This window comes from Azolla caroliniana, unplaced genomic scaffold (assembly GCF_043228905.1).
Source record: "Azolla caroliniana isolate FFs.n. ecotype wild unplaced genomic scaffold, voAzoCaro1.0.p SCAF_14, whole genome shotgun sequence".
Classification (NCBI taxonomy): domain Eukaryota; kingdom Viridiplantae; phylum Streptophyta; class Polypodiopsida; order Salviniales; family Salviniaceae; genus Azolla; species Azolla caroliniana.
Genome location: NW_028230449.1, coordinates 16176914 through 16203241, shown reverse-complemented (window position 1 = coordinate 16203241; position 26328 = coordinate 16176914). Strand labels below are relative to the sequence as shown.

Here is a 26328-nt window from a genome sequence, read left to right as displayed (position 1 = left end):
TCCTCCCCCTCCCCCTCCTCCTCCTCCTCCAAGAAGAAGAAGAAGAAGCATCATCAGCAGCCAGGAAGACAGAGAGGGTCTACTGCTCCTACCCACCATACATATCCGATCTTTTTTCTTGCCAGCACAGGTAAGCATAACACGGTGTGTGTGTGTGTGTGTGTGTGTGTGAGAGAGAGAGAGAGAGAGAGAGAGAGAGTATGTGTGCTTGTGCTTGTGTGTGTGTGGAGGGGGATCTTCCCTGCCCTTTTATTTCTTCTTCTTCTTCTTCTTGTTGTTGTTGTAGTGGAGCTTGTCTGTAGTGTATTATCGTATGTGTTTTTGTGTATCTCCCTTTCTTCTTTACCTGCATTCCTGTGTGTTTGTGCTCTTAGGCCTTTCTTCCAGAGGACTGCTTTTGATTTGTGGCGGCAAGATTGAATAAAAGCGTGAAATTGTGCTCATTCTCATTCTCTCGCTTTCTCTACATATGTGTGTGTGTGTGTATGTATGCATATGTACGGTATGTGCTTTCTGTCTGTAAAATTTCAGCATTTTTAATAGTGAAGAGATTGACCTACGCTTGTCTGTGAAAAACCCTATGTATGCATATGTACAGTATGTGCTTTCTGTCTGTAAATTTTCAGCATGTTTAATAGTGAAGAGATTGACCTACGGTTGTCTGTGAAAAACTCCAGGTGAACGAAGAAGGAAACCAAAGAAACAAGCAAATTCAAGAGAGGGAAGATGCAGATTAGTTTTCACCAAGCTTTTTTAATGTGCACTTGCTGCAACCTCCCATGGATAATCACCAGTACATGAAGGGACCCATGCTGAATCCGAAATATCCAAAGACAGAAGTGAGCATGAAGCGGACACAGAGCAGAAGGGCAGCAGACACTGCTCAATTGCCATCCCCCAAGATCAATGAGAGTGATGACACTGTAAGGTGTAAGTTACGGGATTCTTTAGCTGCAGCACTTCGGTTAATTGATGACAAGGATCGAATTATTTCCTCCACACTTACTGTAGGTGACGATGATAAGGGTCAAAATTTAATTTCAGAAACAGAAAATCGTACAGATGCAGTTTCCCAGCCCAGGGAAATTGTGCAAGAAACGACAAATAAGGAACAGGAAACTCTAGGTTCTGTAGCCTTAGATGAGGAGAAGATCAGTAAAGAAGGTCAGAGTAAGATTGAAGATGAAAGCAACTTTGTAAATGAGGAAAATCCAGATTCATTAGAAGTAGAGGAGAACCCTTCCAAGAAAATGAAGTTGGAAGTAGAGAGCGTAGAAGTAGAAGATAAGAGTTTCAAGAAAGCACCTGATCTTGCAGAGAGAGTTGCCTTTGATGTTGAATCAGAGATGTACAGGCATTTTGGCGGAGTCAATAGGAAATATAAAGAGAAAGCTCGCTCCTTGCTTTTCAATTTGAAAGATCGTTCTAACCCAGAACTCAGGGCACGTGTTCTTTCTGGGGAGATAACCCCTGAGAATTTGTGTAGCATGAACGCCGAACAACTAGCTTCGAAAGAGTTATCAGAATGGAGGATAGCCAAAGCTGAGGAATTTGCTCATATGATTGTGCTTACTGAGCCAGATGGAGGCCAACCCAGATTGGTGAAAAAGACGCATAAGGGTGAATTTGAAGTGACAGTCGAAAAGGATGATGTACTTACTGAAGTGGTTACTGCTGGCTCACAGCAGAGAGTTGCATTGCCAATTAAACAAGAAGCAGCAGATGTGCCAGAGTCTTCGTCTGTTACTCAGGAAACTGGCAATACCACAGTTGATGTAAATGGAGGGAAACAACCAAAATTGGCTATTAGAGAATTAAATTCTGAGATGTTTGCAGGTATTTTATAAAGGGGAGCTAAAATAAAAAATGATTTTCAAAGGGAAGTGAGTATTAACCTTTCTGTGATTATTGCCCTTGGTGAATGCCTAGGTATTAAGAAAGAGTCTGCAGTGGATTCTGGTGATACTGATTCGGACATCGTTTCTGGCAATTCAAAGGATAGGGCGCCTCAAAAGATTGTTAAGAGTCCAAATCACAGTTCTCAAGAGTCTGGGGTCACCAAGAATGGGTTAATGTCTCTGAAGGAAAGAAAAAATGAGCATAACTTCAATGAGACGCTTTGGGAAGGGAGCTTCCAACTGTCAGGTTGCGAAATTTCACCGATCCTTGCCATTTATAAAAGGTAAATTTCTGTTGCCTTTTACTAGAATGAAATTTGTGGGATTTTCCTGACCCTGCATGGTAAGGCACCATCACTCTGTTCATGCAATATTTGAGCAAGTTTGACCTGAGTGTGAATGCATGTGGATCATCTTTCATTTTGTGCTTGCTTTTTTGTTTGTGCTGATTCCTTTTTGATGACTTTGATGGAGGATACCAAGTCTCTGTGCTGTCAGTAATTAGCTATTTTCCTTCTGAGTTAACTGCTACCTATTGATTACTTTTCTAATAGACATTCTTAGCTTAGCTGGTTGTGGCAAAAGGAAGCGTGTTATTAATGAACCATAACTTCTTCATGCCTATTTTATGTGAGGCAGAAGTATATGGGAATTTCGGATATCAGATGCGTGTGGATTTTTAGGCTCTCACAGTATGTTAGTTCACATCGATTTCTTCTATTTTGACAAACAGTTAAAAAGTCCAATGATTTGGTATCAGATGAACAGACCTTTTGGGTCCCTGCTGTATATTAGACTAACATTGATATTGTCCAGTTTGACAAATAGTTAAAAAATTCCAAAGATGGGGAACTAAAGGAAACTTGGATGTAAAAAATGCATGGTATAATTCAAGAACACAGCCAGTCAGAAATCTTGGCTTTGATGCCTACATACTCAACTTCTCTGCTACTTACTCTGGTTCAAATTACCACACACACACACACACACACACATATACACGATATACCTGTATATGTTGTGTACACTATGCCACAATTTGTAGCCAGGTTTCAATAGGAAAATGTTAAGAGTGCTTTTCTTGCTCTCATGCTAGAATTTGAAAACTGGATTTGGGTTTTTCATACCCAACCAACTTTTCTGCTACGTTGGTTCAAGTTCTCACACACATATATACATAGTGTACATGTACGCCACGATTTGTAGCCAGGATTCAATATGACATTGTTAAGAGTGCTTTTTTTGCAGTCATGCTAGAATTTGAAAACTGGATTTGGTTTCTGTTTTGACTCTGGCACATTCTGCATGTCAGGTTTTGTAAATGCTAGCACTTCTGCATATAAACGAATTTTTATAGTAGCTGTCAGATTTTTCTGAATAATTTATTTACAAGCCCAAACCAACATTTACATGAGGTTGAATAAGGGGCATACGTAAACTTGTATCGTTAGAGAAAACCCTTATTTCTGAGGCTCATAAACTTCAATAATGATGTGTTCTTGTGTATCTAAATAGATTTGCTTCACATAACAGCTGTGCTTGCAATTGGCTTTTTTTCCCATTCCACAGGTATCACCTTGTGACTTGATATTTACTTTCTATCACGGTGATATGTATTTGATTTCCAAAACTTCCTGCAGAGAAGTCTTCTACTGATTGCCTGTGCTGTAATGTTTACAGCCATGCTGAGACAAACTTTGAAGTCAAATTGAATAGGAAGTTCATTTCCACATTTCTGTTTATAGCCTTCAATGATGGTCATTGGTAACCACATTCTTCTCCTACTTTTACACCCTTGAATACAAAAATCTAGATTACTGTAATCTTTGCACTTAAGTTTGTCTCCTTACAGCTCATTTCCATTAGTGCAACTATGTCCAATGTGTATAAATGATTACCTTCAATTTTCTCAAAGCTATGAACTCTGTGGTGATTATTTCTAGCATCAGAAATTCTGTACTGTAATGTTACTCAGTGATTTTGTTGTGGGAATATTGCAATTAGGGTTTCCATTACAGTATCCTTGGTGAAGTAAGAATGAATCACAACAGCAGACTGCCACAATATGGGCTCTACTATAAAGTTGCAAACCTATTGTTGCAGTAGATGGAGGGGCAAGTTACCACTAAAGCTTTGCAACCCAGGCAAACAGAAGATTGTGAAAGTGCTGTTGGGATACCCTGCCCTTTATGCTGACTGGAGAATTCCTATGTGATTTTGTGGACAGAAATAAATGTGGTAGCTTTCTTCGATCTACAGGTTTTGGGAAATATAGGGATTGCACCTGGTGGCAGACTAAGTGTCCTAGGCATTTACAAATAAGAGAATAAATTGAAAGCCTGTGATCATGGAATCTTTAATAACAGTGAAAAGTGGCTGTTTATCTGTTATGGAACATGCTATCTGATGGCCTAAGACATCCTGGAACACTTTCCAGTTTTGGAACTGATTTGAGGTTTTTTTCATTATGATTGTATTGCAATAGGGTTCATGTTCCTCACATTGATATAGTGCCAAAATGCATTCATATTTCCTAATAAATGAAATAAAAGGTGCCTCTGATAATTAGAAGCCCCCCCTTCATTTACTAAAATACATCTGCATTGGCTGGTGTGAAATATTTATGAAGGCAACAATATCAGGATTCAGACAGAAGTACTTACTAAATTCCTGTATTCCTGTATTTTCTCATAGTTGCCAATTTTTCAAATGTCGAAAGGGAACTTGGATAATCAGTAAAGAAAAACACAACCAACCAATATGGATGCATATATATCTATATCAGTGATGCGTGTGACATGTGTACACACATGCATCGAATAAATACTGCATACATGTATGCATGCATAGATATGCAGCGCGAAAAGAACTTCTGCAATAGTAATGAGAGTGTTTGGCATACATTCAAGGATGTGGTCAGTGATATCTAAATTTTCTAAATTAAAGAGAGTTGAAGTCAAAAGGCTTTTACAGGAATTTAACAGAACAGAGTGCACGTATGCCTGTGTTTAAAAGTGTATCAATACATTATGTGAGCAATCTCTAGCCACAGCATGTGAGCAAAAAATATAATCACGATGAAAAATTATGCTTGATACAGCCAAGCACATTTAACAAAAATAGTTGGACATTATGTTTTCAAATAATGCTAATCTACTAACATTACAAATGTGTATATGGACTTGCATCTGCATGACCACAGCATGAACCCTAATGTAAGTATGGACTTATAAAAGCGAGGATGTATAACTTACAATATGGACTCTGAATTTGAACTGTTTGAACTTTGATTTGATTGGTCCGAAAGGTCTTAAAGATGTAATCTGCTATATTTGTTTTGGTTATGACGCTGATTTTGGTGCGATATAATTTTATTTTTTTGTTCATTCAATAAAATGTTCTGTTCCTTTCCATTTTGCATCAGTGGTGATGCAATAGAATTGCAAAATTGGCCAAAGCAGATTGAGATCAAGGGTAGAGTAAAGCTAGATGCTCTTGAGAGGTTTCTGCAAGAGCTTCGACTGTCTCGGGCACGAGCTGTTATGGTAAGCTAACACATCAAAAAGATAAATGCGTTTTGGAAATTCCATTAATTTATTGCTCTGATGCATGAGGCATTTCATGAAATGATTTTCTTGTTTGATATAAACTTTATGCATTATTTTCTTTCAGGTTACAACATGCCAAGTAGATCGGAAAGAATCAGATCATGTGGCTTCCATAAATGCTTTGAAAGAGGTGAGAGTGAGAAGATTGTCTAGCTTCATTTATTATGAGTGATGATGCATTATGTAGTCTCAGAAACTCATGCTATTGGTGATTAAATTAGGCAGAATTTTCTATGTCTAAATCAGTTGTTTTTATAGTCAGGAAAGTTAATATGGATTATAAGTATTCTGATAGTGGGATAATGAACCACTGCAGGCTGCCAACCAATATCAACGAGGAGAAAGAGTAGGCTATGCCGAGCCACTTCCAGGATATGAACTTTACCTGTTTCCCGGAAGTGGTAACTCTTTAAGGCTGCTCGTTGATCATGGATATCTTACCGTAGATCAGGTTTTGGTTGAGGAAGAAGGGTTGCTAGTTGGTTTTGTTGTGTGCAGACGAAGCCTTATACCATCGACGACTACCCATAAACCATCCGGTCACTATTTCAATGCAAACAAGAGTGCTTTATCAGCACAACTGGATTCTCCAACACGCCCTAATGGAATCCAATGGAGTGGAAATATTATTGCTAGATCTAAAGCCCCTCTTCTTCCATTACCAACTTCCAAAGAGTATGAAAATCATCATGCTCCAGTGTCTTTTGTAAACTTGCAAAAAGATGTTTCAATACCTAATAAAAATGTTGAAGGTGGCATGATTAGTCTGACAAATAAGTGCATGTCAAACATACGAGAGCAACGCACATGTGAGCCCTTGGAGTTTTCTAGATCCTTCCAAGGCTCTAGGTCTGGCAGGGGCAAATCTGAAGGGTTAGAGAAAGATTTGAAGCAAGAATTAAATATTGGCGATGATTTGCCGCCTGGATTTGGACCAAAAGCTATGAAACGTAGGTTTGCAATGGACGAAAGTGACGATCTTCCAGAGTATGAATTTTCTGCGCAGACTATTTTGCCATATAGTAGTGCCCAACATTCTGAAGTTCCTCCTGGAACTCTTCCCCTTCATATGCAAGCTCCTCACATTCAGAATTCTGTAGGGAACCCTTCACAGCAACATGCTGGGAGGTTCAATTCCCAGCATGAAACATCAAATATATCTGGCTTGCAGCCATCATTTCCAAGACCAATTTTTTCTCATGCATCTGGTCAACTGGAGCAAACAAGACCTCTATCATTACATGCACAAACAAGTCACATACATGTAGGGTCTAGTCAACATCCAGGACTGCTATCAGGCACATCTTTGTATGGGCGACCTCATATGTCTTCTGATGAATCTACCACCATGAGTGCTGGACATAGGGGACGGGCAAGCAGACTTTGGAATGATGATGATATGCCAGAGTGGTGTCCAGAAACACCATCCATTGACCCTGGTACACAGGCACCGGGAAACAATAGAAGCTGGCAAAGTATGCCACCGACTGCACCATTGTTATTGTCGTCACCAGTACCATTGGAAGGAGGGGATGCAGGAGCAACTCCTGCAGCACAGTTTTATCTAGCATCTAACAGGGGCATGCTTCCTATGTCAAGGCCAGAACTCTACAGAAGTCAAAAACATTGGCCCCAGTGAATCATATGGGTGGATAAATAGCAAAACTATCAGTTGAGCTGGGGTGCAATGCAATGTGATGAACTTGTTTTTTGTTTTGGTTATCCTTGCTTTGCATTGTGCCTCTTAAGTGAGGATACATCGGCTTTATAATTTTTAGCAATTTGGAAACATAATCAGCAGAAGGTTATGGAGCCCGGGACATTTACGATGTGAGTCTCCCAAAAGCCAGGCTGGATTTTATAGTTTTTTTTTTGTCTTTTTATCGGAAAGCCAATGCATATTTGTGCATGTATAGCAAGGTTTATGTAATTGTATTCTCTGATGTTGCTTGAGACATCATGATTTGCTAATGTGCATAGATGAAAAAAACCTATGTGGAACTTGAGCTGTGGGCTGTCATGACATTCTTATCTAAACACCTTTGTTACCAAATAGAAACTCTGCAATTTTAAGCATCTTAGGTTGAAATTTTTTAATGGCTTTGATTGATTTATTTGATCACATCGCACTCTTGCATAAATTTGTAAAGTGTAGAATACATAGTTTACTTGATGTTTTGACTTCTATGGGTTCCAGTTTAGCAAGTGAGCGATTTATCTTTTGTACGAAACTGAGAAATGATGAAAAGCACATTGGAACTCTAGAATTTTGCTGCTAGATTGGCAAGTCTTCACTGTGACTTGCTTATTGATCTTTGGCATCCTCAATGAAACATGGGGGTTTATATTAGGAAGTTTTTCGAACACGTATTGCTGACCGACCTCTGTTGTTAAAGTAGTGCTGTCCATTTTAAGGGATAGGGGAAGTGCACCTTAACCTAGTGGCAGTGTTGTGATAGTTATCACATTATTTGTACTCCCTAGTTGATTTATGAACATGAATAACACACAACAAGTATTCTAGTGCTTTCTTGTTGGTACATTGTTGTAACTCGGATGTAGATCTCCCCATTGTAGAGGAATAGGATTGTGATAGTGGGTGTAGGATATCAAGTATTCCTGCAGTGTATTTATTGGTGTTATTTGTGCTTGATGAATTTTGTTGACATAACCTTGATCTATTCTTGTTTGGGTTTCTATTAGTTTTGGGTTTCAAGAAATTTGGGTAAGTTGTAGTTGAGCATGTGGTCCTTTTTAATATTAGACCTCAAGATTTTAATCTAGAAATTTGTGCATACTATGATACTAGAAAGATTTTTATGTGCATGTTGGAGTCCTTTTTGTTGAGCTAAAATGTTTTTTTTGTTTTCTTAATTTCTCACTTATTTTAGAGAGATTCATTCACAAAGTGCCATTTTGTCTCTATATGCTCACTTCATGTATTTAAATTAGTTCATGTAAGGCCATGAATATGAATTTATTAACATTTTCATTTAGAGGCAATATTACCATTTTCAACTCTTGGTTGTGTAAAGTCATTTTTAGGAGAAACTATTAGTGTACATGATGTCAAATTAAGAAACATTAAAATGAATGCGATATTGAACACTCAACTTTAAGCTTTAAGCACGATCTTTGCCACCATACCATCATTTAGTTTAATAATGTAGGGTTATAAATTATTAAATTGTGAGATGGAGGTAGATATGGGTAAAGTATCTAATGTCCTATTGTGTACAAAATGAAGGCAATGCTTCCCAATTTGCTTTAGAGCTAAGAACAATACACACTTGTTAGATGTATGTGCATAATCTAACAAATAAATATGTACAACTTGTTCACGCTAGGGTTTCTTCAAGGACCTTTAGTACTATATTTTCATGTTTTATTTTAAAGGGCAATAATATCTATTGTTTTCACATTTTGTATTATGGAATGTGTGACAACATCAAGCTTGTAAAGTTATAACATAAACAAATGTATCCCAACAAAGATGCCTTCATGCAACATTTTTTGGAAGGTCCAATTCACTAATGAATGGTTGTGTGTAATCTTGAAATATGGCCCTTATGATTTAGTATCAAACAACAAAGCTTCAATTGACCCATACTGTTGGTTGCAAAATCCCAAGGATCATATAAAGAGATTTATGGAAGTGGCTAAGCTTGGGTTTGAAAACCTTGCATGCATTTCAAATTAGTTGAGGTTCCTTGACCTTCTATGGAGACTATCATAAATGTAAGTTTGGATTGCCACAAAGCCCAAAGATGCTCCAAGAAACTTGAGCATTTCAATGAATGAATACAACCACAAAATAATTACAATAACAATAAACATGGATTTGTAGGTTGCTTCTTAGAAGGTATCCTTGACATTTGAAGTGTATGGTGTTTACATCTACAAACTAGCAAGATAGTTGACATTGGGTATGGTGTTATGATGGACCGTGTCATGTCAAATATATAAGTTACTTGGACAAGTAAAAGTTGCATTCTTGTAATGTTGATTTGCCAAGTCATACAGTTATCGCATTTTAGTCAAACAAAGTGGGAATTGGAGGTAAAATGTACAAATACTATCATTGAAACCATAGGAACAAATTTTATAAGCTACTTAAGAAGCCAAAATCATGATTTTTGTATAATTTGCAGTCATAATACTTTCGCCAAAAGGTATATCATCATAGCCTATTTACGAATGGTCCAAGTGAGGGAGTATAGTGAGTTGGTGTAAGTATGCCAATAATAAATGACTAGATGCATATGTGCATTAGACTAGATGCATATGTGCATTACAATGCGCTTCATAGAAATTGCTATTCCCAAGAACATTTGGATTTCAAGGTTATGTCTCTACTAGTCCTTCTCGTTGAGTAATCAAGAGCTTTTGTAGTCACAACCATCAACACACATGCGGGTGTGCGTGTCGAATTTGGGAAATTGGAGTAGATTCCGAATGTTCTACTTACTTACTACAAGAACCGTGGCAAAATCGTGCTAACTCAGTTCCATAGTTACTCATCAATAATATAAGTTCATAAATATTTGTGTAGTGTAGTTATAATGTTCAAAGCATCCGCTCTTAATTTCTAATCATTCACATTCTTTAAGCTCTCGCAATCATGCTCTTGGTGTCAAAATCCTTGTGCTCTCGTACTCACACTCTTTGTATGAAGGCCTTTTGCATCGATCGAGATTACTTTTATTCTTTTATCACTCATACTCCTTGTGTGAGGACGTATTGTACTCAACTCTGAACTCACCACAAAACCACAAAACCACAGAGATTAACCATTTCCTTAACAAGAACCACCTAGCTACATTTTCTTCATCTAAGGAATATCCATCTTCAAATTCTTCTGAATTTTTTTTTCCTTCTTTCTTAATCCCACCATTGTATTTCATAAATTCTATTTGCTCACTAGAGTATAATACTGAATTCCATATCCTTGCTAGAATATATGTGTGTGTGTGTGTGTGTGCGTGCGTGGGACACCAATTTTTTTGCCAAATTCTATTATTTTCCCTTGCAAGAAGTTATTACCATAACTAAAATTGCACGTCAATTTGAGAAATTAGGATCGTAATGGTGCTTATTTTAATGGACAAAGCCTTGTGTTTTGAGTTTTTATATCAGCTATATTTGCATCTCTGAATGGGAATTTACAATTCTACACGAGTGTTGATCCTATGTCTTGCATGTTGAGGATGTATATCTGTGTATTTGATAATGTATAAATTATTGTTCGTATCAACACATGATCATTCATATATAAATCTGTCATTGCTTAAAGAGATTGCAAGCTGGATTCAATGTGCTTAATATCATTTTTGTAAATTGGCAAAAAGCTTTGCTCATGCTTGTTATAAGGTACGATTATAATTTCAACGTGAATGGGCTACTAGCCTTTAGTTTTCATTGTTTCAATAACGTTGTATACTACAAGGCTACAAGAATGTGAGAGTATTGAGAAGCTTCAATTGCACCTTACTGCAAACACACGCATTTGACATAGAATAAAAAGAGAATGAAGTACCGCCGTTCAATAAGAACAACACCTCGCTAGCATAGGGCCTTGCGAAGGCGAAAAGAAAGAAACAATGACTCATGAGGTTGGTTCCACATGCTTCTCGGATTACCGAACAAAGACACGGACAAAGCACCCCAAAAAATGATAATTTTGATCGAACTCATACAACAACCCAGCACAAAAATATGAGACACGAAATTTGCGAGATATTCATTTGGAAGAACACCGAGAGCACGATCAACGAAGCCGAGAGAAAGCTCATCATATGTGTGTGTTTGTGTGTGTCCAATTTGGCTATGAATACATATACTGTATACATATGTGTTTTTGCTGTGTCCAGTTGGTATGTCTTGTCTCTCTATCATATCATTCCAATTTCCACACACACACACACACACACACACACACACACACATTTAATCTTATTCTACATGCAAGACCTTAGTTTCCCCTGCTTAGGTTCAAGAGCTTTTACTCCTGTGCAGGTTTTTTTTGGGTTTTAGGGTTTTGCAGGAGTTCAGGGGGTTTTAGGGTTTTACAGGAGTTCAGGGGGGTTTTAGGGCTTCACAGGAGTTCGGGGGTTTTAGGGTTTCACAGGAGTTCAGGAGGTTTTAGGGTTTCACAGGATTTCAGGGGGTTTTAAGGTTTTACAGGATTTTAGGGGGTTTTAATGTTTTACAGGGGTTTACGGTTTAATAGGATTTCAGGGGTTTTAAGGTTTTATAGGATTTCAGGGATTTTAGGGTTTTATAGGATTTCAGGGGTTTTAGGGTCCTATAGGATTTCAGGGGTTTTAGGGTCTTATAGGAATTCAGGGGCTTTAGGGTCTTATAGGATTTCAAGAGTTTTAGGGTCTTATAGGATTTCAGGGGTTTTAGGGCTCTCACCCCAACCCGGGTTTTAGGGTTTGCAACATAGCGCTGCATCCAATCCAGGCTTAAGGGTTAAGGGTTTAAGATAACTGGGGTTTAGGGTTGTACCATTGGTCTTGCTCCAACTGAGCTTGAAGGTTTTAGGGTTTGCAACATAGCGCTGAATCCAATCCAGGCTTAAGGTTTAAGGGTTTAAGATAACTGGGGTTTAGGGTTGTACCATTGGTCTTGCTCCAACTGAGCTTGAAGGTTTTAAGGTTTGCAACATAGCGCTGAATCCAATCCAGGCTTAAGGTTTAAGGGTTTAATATAACTGGGGTTTAGGATTGTACCATTGGTCTTGCTCCAACTGAGCTTGAAGGTTATAACATAACTCGGTGCCCAATCCAGGTTTAGGGTTATAACATAGCTCTGGCCCTAATTCAGCTTTAGGTTATTAACATACCTCCCAATCAAGGTTTAGGGTTCTAACATAGCTCTGGCCCTAATTCAGCTTTAGGTTATTAACATACCTCCCAATCAAGGTTTAGGGTTCTAACATAGCTCTGGGTTCAATCCTTGAATCCAGGTTAAGGGTTATAACATAGCTCTGGGCTCAATCCAGGTTTAAGGTTGGAAGATTCTTTGGGCCCAACACATGGTTAGGGTTACAATATAACTCGGGGCCCAATTCAGGTTTAGGGTTATGTCACACCTGCGTACCGAATTCAGGTTTAGGTTTAGGGCTATAACATAGATTTGGGCCCAATTCAGGTCTAGGTTTTGGGGTTATATCACAGCAGAGCTTATACGCCAATGAGTGCATGAGATCAACTTTTGTGGGAATACGACAGAGCAGTAGAAAATTTGGAGTTGAAAATGTATTTATGTAACAGAGCTGCAAATCTATAAATTCATTTTCATGGCGAGCTTTCCAAGAATCAGGTCGGGTGGCCGCTCTCCAAGCTGCGCAGAGGTATATACTCCCATTGTAAGAATCATGAAGGTATCTGGAACCTAAATTGAGTTCTGCGAGAATCATGAAGGAATCTGGAAACCTAAATTGAGTTCTGTAAGAATCATGAAGGAATCTGGAAGCGAAATTGAGTTCTGATTTTCCAATAATTTGCTGTTCATTCTATTCTATGCAATCTTGGGAAAAATAGCAAGAAAGCTGAGACTAGCTCATTTTGTTTTCATTTTATTCATATGATGGAAGGGAAGGAACCAAATTTCACATGGTGTTGTTCTAATGCTAAAAAACCATGGCTGGTTTTCTTTTTCTTAGCAGCTGCTGAAAAGAACAACAGTAGCTGCGAAGGTCTCGGATTTCGACTTGCAGCAGGTGCAGGAAGATCTTGCTAAAGCGAAGGAGCAACTCGGATTACTCGAGAAATCGAAGTCTAGCTTGGCACACGACCTTGCACGCGCAAAGAAGAATGTGGATCACCTCACTATCAAAGTTAACAATGAGGTGAACGAAGCTTCCAAATTACGAGATAAGGCCCTTCGATCTCCTTGTGCACATGGAGAGATGATGCTAGATGTGAATCATGACCATGTTATAAGCTATACTAGCACGATGATCACAGCCGCAGAGGAATGGAAGGCAAAGCTAGATAGCATGAAGGAGCAGTATGATGTTGCACTTTTTGAGCTGCAGCTTAACAAGCAAGCCTTAGGAAGTTTGAAGTATGAGCTTCTAGTTTGTGTGGAAGCCAAAGATGAAGCGGTGAGGCTTGCTGGAGAGGCGATGAATGCAGCCGAGTCTACAGCCAAACGCGTCGAGGAGCTCTCGATTGAGCTCTTCCGAACCAAGATTGAATCTGCTACTGCCAGTGCTGCCACTGAGATGGATAAGGAACTGGTTAGGACTACTGCTGGTGATGCTTCTGGTAGATCAGGAGCAATGGAAGAGCTGCTGCTGGAAGAACTTGCGGTTACGAAGCAGAACCTCATGGAGGCGAACATGGCCTGCGAAAGGATTTCACGGGAATCGGCAATCGAGTTGGCTAACCGAGAGGCCAGTTTGAAAGACGCAACCGAGTCAGCTGCTCGGGCAATGGCCGAAGTTGAGATCCTCACAAGGGAGCTTGCTGAGGTGAAAGCCTCCTCAGAGGCACATATTCTTAGAGATCGAACAGCTTCTTTGGAAGCTTCACTCAGTGCAGCTGCGAAAGCTGAGGCCGAATGGAAGAAGGCTCTAGATGTGGTGGTAGTAGATACTCAAGCCAAGCTGGAAGCAGCACTCTTTGAAAGAGAAGAGGCGAGAAATGCCGAAATTGTAGCCCTTGGTTTGCTTGACAAGGCCTCCAAAGACCTTGAGGGTGCACACGAAATCGCATTGGCCATGGCTTTACAAGGGAGTGTTTTATCTTCCTCCCTCGAGTTTCTCAAAGTTCAGCTTGAGCAAAACCTAGTGGATGCCCTTGAATCACAACGCAGGGAATGGAATGCGAAGGCTAAAATAGCAGAGCTAACTGCCAGCCTGGTAGAAATGGCAGAGAGAAATCAAGCAGAAATACTGGCTCTCAAAGAAAGGGAAACCTCTGCAGTTGCGAAGCTTTATTTGCTACAAGCTGAAGTTACAGAAAGCAGATGGGAGTTGCAAGATCAAGCGAGCAAATGCTCTTCTTCTTCATCGCTTGAGTGCAAATTGGCTGCTAATTGGGATACAAAGTGTGGTAGGTGTATGCTTAATCTAGAGCAATCAAGTACAGATCATAAGCTTGCTGCACTGGTTATGGAGCTCGAAGAAAACCAAGTGGAATTGCAAGCTCTCAAGGACCAAGTATGTAGAAATAATAGGACGACAACAACTCTCATGTGCGAACTCGAAAAGAAGGAAGCTGAATTGGTGGATCTCCATGGCAGATTGTTAGAAATGGAGGTGAAAGCTAGAGCCTTAACTTTGGGGCTCTCTGCGAAGAAAGAAAGATATCTGATCGAGCTTAGGACGAGGGAAGTATACGGTTCATGTGCTAATTTCACAGGTTTTGCTGCCGATGTTTCTGAACTATTGCAGGTCCTGGGCGAGGCTTTAAAAGCTCTGGCCACTTATAATCGGCAAGGACACAATGCCAATATGACTCTTGATGTAACTAAAGTTGGACATTATAGTGCTGCAATGGCAGCTACTAATGGCAAGCTGGAAGATGCTGAGATTGAAATGAAGGGAGATGGAGATGAGGAAGGCCATTTAGAAGTGCAAAAAGAGACTAGAATGTTTTGCACGACAACGCTATCATCATCATCGTCATTGAAGGTAGGCAAAGCTGTGGTGGAGGAACTGGAGAAACTGAGAAGAGAGCTTTTTGAGGCTCGGGCGGAAGCAAAAGACGCTAGAGCTGCGTGCTCGAGTGCACAGAGCAAGCTTCATAAGAGCTTAAGGGAGCTGGAGGCATTGAGATCATGCAGCAGCTCAGGAGATGATGTCAAGAAACGCAGGCTTGCGTGGTCGTGCATGAAGAGCTGGATACCTTTGAGATGATTATGACAATGATGGAGATGGAGATGGTGATGCTAGGTGATGTTGCCACCAGGAATTGGCAATGGCTCGGCGCAAGCTTGAACTGAACCGTTTAAAAACGGTTTGGTGGTTCGGTTTAGGCATGAGCTTCCTTAACCGGTTTGGGATGGCTCATGCTGAACTGAACCGATTTGGGCCAAACCCCCGGTTTAGGCTTAACCTGTTAGCCTTATCCACTTTAGGACCCGACTAGGTTCAAATGTGGAAACTCCCAAACAGGTTAAGACTTAACCTGTTTGGTGTGGACAAGGCCAAACCGGTTAAGCCGAAACCGAACTGTTGCTGATTCCTAGTTGCTACGAGAATGGGAAAAATTATATAAGACAAGAAAAGCGCAATGGCGTACGGTTCAAAACCCACGGTTAGATGACAATGCTGCTGCAAATAAATAAGGATCGGGGAATTGTGAATTTACCAAAGCTGTAGTAGCCCCTTGGACAACAAAACTCATTGAAGGATGCAACTAAAGAAGTAAAGATATGAAAAGGGATTCTATGAATTGGTTGAAGGGAAGTTATATGGTCTGCGAGTGTGGGAAAGCTTTCAAATTCATGAGTCAATCCTTTAAACAATAATGCCGGTTAAATATGAAGTTAATAAGGTTAAAACAAAACATAGAGGGAACGGATATGAAATGCTGCAAAAAGGATTATAACTAACAAATAGTGTACATTTATTTACACACTCAAAACAAATAACAAGGATTGCCCAAAGATTGCACAAAAGAAATTTGAAATCGGCATGGAACAATAGCAACGACAACTCTTTCAACTTGTTTTATGGAACAAAACTTTAAAGGTTTAAAGCGGACTTGGCCAATTATCAAGGATGATTATTTGTATGATTTTGGGATATGCAATCTTGATAGCATTCATGAATTATAAGTACCACATTCCATTGCATGTACAAGTTTTCTTTTTGTTATAATGTTGCATCCACCTTTGTTCAATAACATATGTAGTCTAAAATGGTTATGTTTGGTTGGTACTCCAAGAAAATAAAAGTCCTGTTGGTGACAATACTTGGCTATTGATGGCTCTAAACTATGCCTATAACTCAAAGAATCTAGTGTGCGAACAATTGGGACATGTAAGGGGGTTCCATATAGTTTACCCAAGTAGACTTGAATTTAGCTACAAGAGTTGGCCCACCACAATGTCAGAGTCTCGACGTAGTCAAAACATTACACTCTTGTAATGAAAACTTAGGGAAGTTAGTTCTAAGAGTATTTTCGTGTTCCCATGTGGCATCTTTTATAGACTTATCCATCCATTTAATTTTAAATTCTCTGATTATTTTAGAACGCAATTTTTTTGTTTTAACATCGAGAATTCTTTTTGGCACATGTGGTTTAGAAGATAATTCTTCAGAAGTAACCAGAGTTTCAGTTGTCACTGTATTGTCACCATAACCTAGAAGTTCTTTTAGACGACTTACATGAAAAACTAGATGAGTTTCAACGCCATCAGGAAGAGTTAGACGATAGGCTGATGAACCAATGTGTTTGAGGACTGTAAAAGTTCCACAAACCGTGGGGCTAACTTAGCGCACTTACTCGTAGATAGTGCCTTAGAATTGTGAGGTACACGTGAAAATACCTTTTGTCTAGGGTTGAATACACGAGGTTGCCTATTATGATCGGCATAAAAACGCGCTCTATCTTGAGCTGTTTTTATATTATCTTGTGCAATATGCAACATATCTTGTATATCCCGAAGAAAGTTTTGCGTACTTCGCAACTCATCATGATGTATATTAACATCAACTGGGGCTCGTGGTTGAAAACCATACATCAACATAAAAGGACTATATCCCGTCGACGTATGCTTGGAGCTGTTATAAACAAACTCCAAAATTGGGAGATAATGTTCTCATTTTGTTGGTTTTGTACTAACATATGCACGGAGCATGTCCTCAATAATTTGATTTACTCGTTCTGCCTTTCCATTGGATTGAGGATGATCCGTGGAGCTCATGCTCAATGTAGTTTCTAACTTCTTAAAGACTTACGTCCAGAAGTCGCTAGTAAACTTTGGATCTTGATCACTCATGATATCCATCGGTAACCCATAAAATTGAAATAACTCATCAACAAATTAGTAAGCCCATTCATGAACTGTTACCGTGGTTTTAGTAGCAATAAATATGGTCATTTTAGTTAGTCAATCAACCACAACCCAGATGGCATCATAGCCTTTTTGGGTGCAAGGAAGGCTAACAATAAAATCCATTGATATACTTTCCCACTTATTATTGGGAATGTCCAAGGGATGTAAAAGTCTTGCGGCTTTAAGTCACTTGACTTTGTTAACCTGACACTGGTGACATTTAGTCACATAACTATGTATGCCAGGACACATCTTAGGCCAATAGAATTGAGTGGAGATGAGAATGAGTGTACGATGTATTCCAAGGTGCCTACTAAGGGTGCATCATGGCATTCAAAAAGAATTATCTTTTTTACCTTAGGCAAATCTTGAACACAAACCTTCCCATTACGATAGAGTAGACTGTTAGCAATGTGGAAGTATTCCTTCGAGGATGTGGTGATGTCTGTTCCAGACTCAACTCTTGCCCAGTATTTCGCAAAATAACTGTCATCAGGATACTTTCCTTGAAGGTGATCATAAAGATCTTGTGTTATTTTAGTGAAGGTAAGCATGTTAACTTCACGGATGCGACTTAGTGCATCAACGACAATGTTCATGGAACCTTTACGATATCTTATGGAAAAATCAAAGTCTTGGATGAGATTTGCCCATCGTGCCTTACGACCTTTAGGGTCTTTACATGTGAAGAATATAATAGAAAATATAACTTTTAAAGAAATGACTTGGCTTAGTGGTAAGTCAATTGTGTTATATAAGATTGTCCCTCCTTGTGGGGGAGTCGGCCGGAAAGCCGAAATGAGTTCGGCTGGCCGAAATCGGTCAGGAAGCCGAAAAGAGAGTCGGTTGGCTGAAATCGACCAAAAAGCTAAAATGAGAGTTGGTTGGCCGAAATCGACCAAAAAGCCGAAATGGGATTCGGTCGAATAAAAGTTCAGACGAATACACACATACATATATATACATAGTCATATATATATGTGTAGTGTGTGTGTGTGTGTGTGTGTGTGTGTGTGTGTGATAAGTTAGTATATATATTGAGAGAGTTGTATTAGCTTCATATATATGTGGGATAACTCACTGAGAAAAAACAGTAAGAGAAGTGCGAAAGTGAACCCTTCTCGGGTGTCTCCTTTCCACGTGATTTTCACACCGTTGCCGAAAATCTTCACAACATCACGTAAAATTGTTTGTCACGTAATGTTTGTAAAACAAAGTAGACATGTTTAGCATGTTTTTCTAATGTACAACTATAAACTAGAATATCATCCAAGAAAATAACGACAAATTTTCCAAGTTGTTCTCGGAAAATGTCATTCATTTCTTGTTGAAATGTGGCCAGAGCATTGGTCAAACCGAAAGGCATAACCAAAAACTCATAATGGCCATAGCGCGTACGAAATGTCATTTTAGGAACATCTTCCGCACTTATACGAATTTGATGTTAGCCCGTATAGGATCAAGTTTCGTAAAATATCGAGCTCCCTGGAGATAGTAAATCAGATCGTCAGCCCAGGGCAATGGCTATGAATTCTTGATCGTCACTTTATTCAAGCGTCGGTAATTAATACACATACGCCATGTGCTCTCTTTCTTTTTTACCAAGAGAATAGGTGCACCCCATGGAGATTTACTATAACTTATATAACCCATTCGTAAATAGTCCTTGAGTTGCTGAGATACCTCATCCTCTTCGGATTGACTTAAGCGATAAGGAGGTATACTTATTGGTGCAACACTAGGTACAATATCTATACGATGGTCTATATTATGTTTAGGAAGTAACCCATGTGGTAGTTCACTTGGAAAAACATCACGAAGATCATTAAAGATTTCATCAAGTTGTTGTTGTTCAAACTATGATAATTGACCTGAGACATTATCGATATTATAAACGTGAATGTTCGGATCAAGTACACAAAAAAATAAAGAAGAACAAGACAACTCGGATAATGATGGAGAGGAAACAATCAAAAGAGATTATTTATTTACACATTGAATAAAATGAGTACAATCATTCAGTACAAAGGAAATGGAATGGCGAACCCAATCAATAGACAAAGAAGAGTGTTTATTATAAAACCAAGGATAACCCAGTATTACCTCAGTGGTACAAAGATTCATGGAAGTCTACTTCCTCTATATAAGTATCAATAGAAATTCCTAATGAATGAATCGTCCCGTTGATGTATTGTACTCTTCCATCAGCCAAGTGCACCTTATAGGTGTGATCACTTATGGTGGGTTGGATTCCTCATATCTGAACCAAACAATCATTCACAAAGTTGTGTGAGCTTCCTGAATCAAATACAAATTGTACGGGAGATCCATTGATATACTCGTTTGCACGTAGTAAAGCATTGGATCCCAATACATAGTGAGGGAAAGAACATTTACAATTACTTAAATGATGTGTATAGACCTGAAGGACATTAGGAATCTAACATTTATGGTCTGCAACTTTTGTTTTGCTATCGTGCTCTTTCCGTTGGAGGTTTCGACATTGCTCTTTTGTATGACCCTTGTTTTTGCAGAATACGCAAAAAGGATGTTGTCACTTACAATTGTGATCCATGAATTTGTTGGGTGTCTTGGGTTTCCCAGCGAATTGCGACTCCTTAGTCCCTAGCGCTTTGTTGGGTTTGTTATGGTCCTTCTTCGAAGTGCATTGATAGCGAAGAACTTTTTCAACGGCCTCTTCGAAGGATTTGAGATCCTTATCGTGCATTATCCAATGATAGTCCGAATTGGGGATTCCATTGACAAAACAAGCTAGCATGGTGAACATAGTCTTCTAGAGAGGAAAACTTCATGCTAGAGAGGTTCATTAAAGCTTGTGTTGCCTCGGTTCAAGATGGAGGTTGCAGAAATTGGCCCTTGAAAACTGTGACAAAATGTGTCCAGGTATCAAGCAATTTCCCCAAAGTTCGGAGCCCATGCCACCAGGCGGCGGCCTTACCCCCAAGTTCTTGGCCAACATATGCAATATTCGTACTAACGCTCATCGGGTCTATTAGTATGTAAATGGCTCTATGACAAATGATGGTTCACCTTGACGCTCATCGGGTCTATTAGTATCACGTTGTAAACTAATGACACGTGCCTCGAGAGCACTATGAGATTCCCGATGTTCGGTCATCTGATGCAAGGTTGAATTAAGGAAATTTTGTATTTGTAAAAAATATGACTCAATGGGGATTGGATTGGCCCAAGAGGATTTCCTTGATTTCCTTTCGCTTGTGCAGATGCCATCGGGTCGTTATTATGAGCCTTTGAATGATAATTTCTGGCAAAGAAATAGGATAAGGTTAGAAAAATAGTCATAACATTATGTCGTGATGTAAACATATCCGGGGAAAACATTAATCAATATCATGATCTCACGTCAATACCCTCTAGATGTATGAGATGAGGTTCAAGATCATGTTACTATGGTAACACAAATGTGTTTTAAAAACCATGGGAGTGACAAATGAATGTCCTTACCTGATCTCTATATTGATTTTTTCATGGTGGCTCCCCAAGGCTCAACCATGTATGTTTCGGTCATGAATAGTTTAAACACGAAAAATGTTAACTGTCAACTATGTCTCTATGCCCACCCATGTTTTATAGTCATATGCATCAACAATGTTGTATGGTCTTGGTCATATTTGAACTCAAGACCTCGCGAACAAATGCATTAAACACTTAAGCTAACCAAATAGGTTCCTCGTAGTGAAGGTTTAGTATTTTATGTGATAAGAGATATGCAAAGGAATTTGCCCATATAGGTTTTTTTAAAAGAAAACATATATGTTGAGAGTTCTTATTTCCCCCTCGTTTACGACAAAACTATGTTGGTATGTTACCTAACCTCAAGCCTCATAATTACGATGCCATAAACCAAAGTGCAACCTAATGGTCAAGCCAAATAGCCCTCTTTTCGTAGTAGGCCCACATGGCCCATCACATGGTTGTACGTCATTACGAATGCCTTCCGTAATGATGATCTCATGGTGGCATCGTATCCATGTAACTAGGGAGGGATGTTGGATACGTGTGTCATAGGAGCGACCTCACATGAAGTGGGTCAAGACCTACACTCTCAACATCATTGTGGCTATGATCGTTTTGTTATAACGCATAGCGAAATCAAAGTGACCAACGGGGATGACAACAAAAAATTGTTGAAAAAAGGATGGTGATGACGGCCACCAAGATCCTTTCCTCGAAAAGGACAATGTTTGATATATAGATCATGTAATAACTAATATACGTATACATGTGACCACACATGCGTATAGTAAAAAAAAAACGTAACATAAAATAGCCAAAAAATGATGAAATCGAGACACGTAATCGAGGCATATAGTCTCGCCTCTACGCACCCAAAACATCCTAAAATAAGGGTGAACATAATATGCAATTGAGGTATTGACCTCTTACACTATGACACCAATCACATATCATTTATATACAAATTGAGGTATTGACCTCTTACACATACGACACCAATCACATATCATTTATATACAAATTGAGGTATTGACCTCATACGCATACGTAACATATGTATGTGAACGTCACACGCAATTGAGGTATTAGCCTCATGTGCATATGACACAAATCACATATCAAATATATGCCAAATGAGGTATTGATCTCATACACATACGTATATGTTTTATACAACCAATCCATTACCACTACAACATCATTGAATCAATAAACAAAAAACATATTGACTACACATGATTAGATTGGGAGAAGAGTTACCGAAGTTTGCTTGTTAATGCCTTTCTGAATCACGGTCGACCGCACACCGATTGATCGTCATCCATCAAAAGAAAACAATCAACAAATGAAACATTAGAAACATGGCTCGGATATCAATTGTTAGAGGTATGCTCTAAAGTAAGCATATGATAAGGATAACAAAGCATTTCGACCATTCCAAAAGGAGATTCCCCAATTGCTAAATGGATCAAACCACAAGGTTCTATCGAAACCCACCATCCATTAGAGATAACACTCCAATACCCACGAAGTGCCAAGCTGGACATGATGTCAACATTTTGCTTTGTTATGCATTCGTTCGCAACACTGATGATCGAAGGCCAACAACAAACTATACCACAACCACAATAGCTCATTGGCAACCACATAACGTTGCCCTTATTACCAAGATGGTGTCGACATATATTGGGCAAGGCAATGCAACAAACAATATCAAATGGCTCAAACAAGTCCTAAATGCTTATGAAAAAAATTATAATGTCACAAGAGAGGCAACTTTTAGGTTGACCATTGATGACCAAGCCAATAAATGGTTTCACACTTCCCAAGGAGGTACCAATGAGCTTTAGAGAAATAAAGGAGGATTTCCTAAAACAAATAGCTTGACAAAGGGCCAAGTGCAACCCTATGGAACTGTAGAGAAATTGACGCTCCGATTAACCTTCACCACTCGGCCACAACCGAGTAAGCACGAATCAATGCAGCAGAAAATAGGAACCACAGAGAAAGAACACGAATACACAGGGATTAACGTGGAAAACCCTAGACGGGAAAAACCACGGGAGTACAAGACTCCAAACCAAAACTATGCATAGAGAAATATACAATGGCGAGCTGCAAGGCGACGACCTTGAGCTCGTTGTCCTCGCCACAGGCGGCGGAAATACACAGAGGCGTCGACCTCCTCCTCTCTCACGCTCTATCTCTCTCACGGCTGCTCTCTCTTCACTCCTCTTGAGTGGAAAAACAGAAAAATGAGTAGCAACAACAAAACTGTTTGCCCTAAGTCATATTTATACACATATGACTTTGGGGCTATTTACAACTATAGCCTCAAGGGCCCTTGGCAAACATATTCACAGATATGTCCCTGCATCCGGATCTCGCTCCGGGTACATTCATCATCCGGCTCCGAAGCCGGGGTCTTCATCATCCGGTTCCGAAACCGAAACCGGGCTTGTCGGCATTCATCTCCGATATCCAACCATCCCATCCGAAGGGACCGTAATCCCAACAAACTCCCCCTTCACTTCGGCATGGGATGTCTCTCCAATCCGATCCTCTTCCGGCATGCTTCCAGCTTGTCGGGCGTGAGCACCTTGGTCAGCATATCCGATCCGTTCTCGTCCGTGTGGACCTTCGTCAGCACGAACTCCTTGTCTTCTATCCTTTCCCGGATTCAGTGATATCTTCGCTGGATGTGCTTCGTCCGGGAGTGATAGGCCGCGTTCTTTGCAAGGTGGATTGCACTCTGACTGTCGCAGTAGAGTCGGTACTCCTCCTGCCGGATACCGAGCTCTCTAATGAAGTCCTTCATCCATATTATTTCCTTGCCGGCTTCAACAACTGCCATGTACTCCGCCTCCGTGGTTGACAACGCAACCGTCTTCTGCAGCCTCGACTGCCATGAAACAGCTCCCCCTGCATACGTCATCACATACCCTGATGTGGACCGGCTGGTATCTGCATCAGCCGACATATCCGAATCGGTAAAGCCGTCGAGTTCGGGCTTACCGGAGCCGAATCGGAGGCACACGTTTGCCGTGCCCTTCAGGTATCGGAGTATCCACTTGGCCGCGTTCCAATGCTCTTTGCCGGGATTGCTCATGTACCGGCTCACCACTCCGACTACATATCCTATGTCCGGTCGGGTACACACCATTGCGTACATCAAGCTTCCGACGGCAGAGGCATATGGCACTTTCATCATGTCCTCCTTCTCAGCCTTTGTCTTGGGACTTTGCTTGCTGGACAGCTTGCAGTTTGCCGGGAGGGTCGATCCGACCGGTCTTGCTTCCGACATGTTGAACCGTTTAAGCACCTTTGTCACGTACTTTTCCTGTGACAGCCACAACTGCTTCTTGCTCCGGTCCTGGATGATGTGCATCCCTAGTATTTGTCTCGCCGGACCCAGGTCCTTCATTGAGAAGGTTCGGTGGAGAGCCTTCTTCAGCATCCGTATCTTGACCTGGTCTCGTCCGACGATCAACATGTCGTCCACGTACAGGAGGAGTACTAGAAAGTCTCCTCCTTCGAACTTCTTCACAAACACGCAGTGGTCGAACTGCGTTTTGAGGTACCCTTCGTCGGTCATGAAGGAGTCGAACTTCCGGTACCATTGCCGGGGAGCCTGCTTCAGTCCGTAAAGGCTCTTCTTCAACCGGCATACCAGGTGCTCCTTCCCTTTCTTCTCGAATCCTTCCGGTTGCTGCATGTAGATTTCTTCTTCGAGGTCACCGTAAAGGAATGCCGTCTTCACGTCCATCTGTTCTACCTCGAGGTCCATGCTTGCCGCTATGCTCAGCACCGTCCGGATGGAGGTCATCTTCACTACCGGGGCAAATATCTCGTCGAAGTCGACGCCCTTCTTTTGCTGAAACCCCTTCACCACGATCCTGGCTTTGTATCTCGGGGGGTTTCCGGCATCTCCCGGTTTCAGCTTGAACACCCACTTGTTTCGAAGTGCCCGCTTTCCTTTCGGCAACTCCACAAGTTCATATGTGTGGTTCTCATGCAGGGAATCCATCTCGTCCTGCATGGCACTCAACCACCTGCGGCTCTGGGTGTCATGCTTTGCTTCTTCAAAGCTCTCCGGCTCCCCCTCGTCGGTTAGCAACAGGTGCTCTGGTTCCGGAAATCTCCGGGGGGCCCTTCTCTCTCTTAGAGGATATCTCCGTTCCGGAGCTTCGGTAACCGGTTCTTCCGATTCTTCTTCATCCGAATCTATTTCGGGATCGGGGCCGGTTCCGGTATCATTTTCATCTTCTTCGGCCGGTTCTGTTTCTTCACCGTCTTCGGCCGGATCCTCGAGTGCTAACCGGTCCCTTGCCGGTCGGGACTGCTCCTCGTAGAGTTGATCCTCACCGGTCGACTTGGAGCTCTTCATCTTCTTCTCCGACTCCCAGTCGGCGAGTGTCTTGTTCTCCATGAAGATGATATCACGACTCCGGAATATCTTCTTGTCGACCGGGTCCCATACTCGGTAGCCGAACTCGTCATCGCTGTAACCGAGGAATATGCATGGCCGGGTCTTTGGATCTAGCTTTCCTCTCCGGTCCTTTGCCACATGCACGTATGCGAGACACCCGAACACCTTCAGATGCCGGTAGGATACTTCCCTACCGGTCCACACTCTCTGCGGCGTGTCTCCGTCCAAAGGTACTGAGGGTGATCTGTTTATCACGTATGTCGCCGTCGACATCGCCTCAGCCCAAAACCCCTTGGGTAATTCCGCATGCGCCAGCATACTCCGGACCCTCTCCATTATGGTCCGATTCATCCTCTCGGCCAGCCCGTTCAGTTCCGGCGTCTTCGGCACAGTAAACTCGAGCCGGATTCCCTTCGAGCGACAGTACTCCTGGAACTGTCCCCGGTATTCCCCTCCGTTATCCGCTCGTATAGCTTTCAGCTTCTTGCCGGATTCTCTTTCCACTCTCGCGTGGAGTTCTTTGAAGACGGACAACACTTGGTCCTTTGTCTTCATCGGTGCCGTCCACAGTCTTCGGCTATGATCATCTATGAATGTTACGAAGTACTGGGCTCCGCCATGTGACTTCGTTTCTACCTGACACACATCGGTGTGCACCAACTCCAATGGTGCGCTACGTCTCGTCGGTGGCCTTGAGTGGAAGGAGGTTCGGTTCTGTTTACCGGCCAGGCAATCGGTGCACTTCTCCAGGTGCACATGCTTCACTGGAATAAGGTTGTCTTCTGCAAGCCTCTTCATCCCCTTCTCACTCATGTGGCACAGTCTTTTGTGCCACAGCTCACCGGCAGTGTCGACTGCCACATTCAGCTCTTCCGGA

At 40.9% G+C, this 26328-nt stretch overlaps 2 protein-coding genes across 2 annotated transcripts; both read left to right on the top strand.

The window, feature by feature from the left end:
• Nucleotides 1-779: 779 nt before the first annotated feature.
• On the top strand, nt 780-7603 carry LOC147855617 (uncharacterized). The gene is made up of 5 exons (XM_087330148.1): nt 780-1836; nt 1930-2182; nt 5323-5443; nt 5571-5636; nt 5823-7603. Exons 1-5 carry the CDS (start codon nt 780-782, stop codon nt 7143-7145), a joined length of 2820 nt encoding a protein of 939 aa, XP_087186274.1. The 3' UTR covers nt 7146-7603.
• Nucleotides 7604-12514: 4911 nt separating this feature from the next.
• Nucleotides 12515-15378, top strand: LOC147855616 (uncharacterized). The gene is made up of 2 exons (XM_087330093.1): nt 12515-12863; nt 13176-15378. Exons 1-2 carry the CDS (start codon nt 12810-12812, stop codon nt 15375-15377), a joined length of 2256 nt encoding a protein of 751 aa, XP_087186219.1. The 5' UTR covers nt 12515-12809; the 3' UTR covers nt 15378.
• The last annotated feature ends 10950 nt before the right edge of the window (nt 15379-26328 follow it).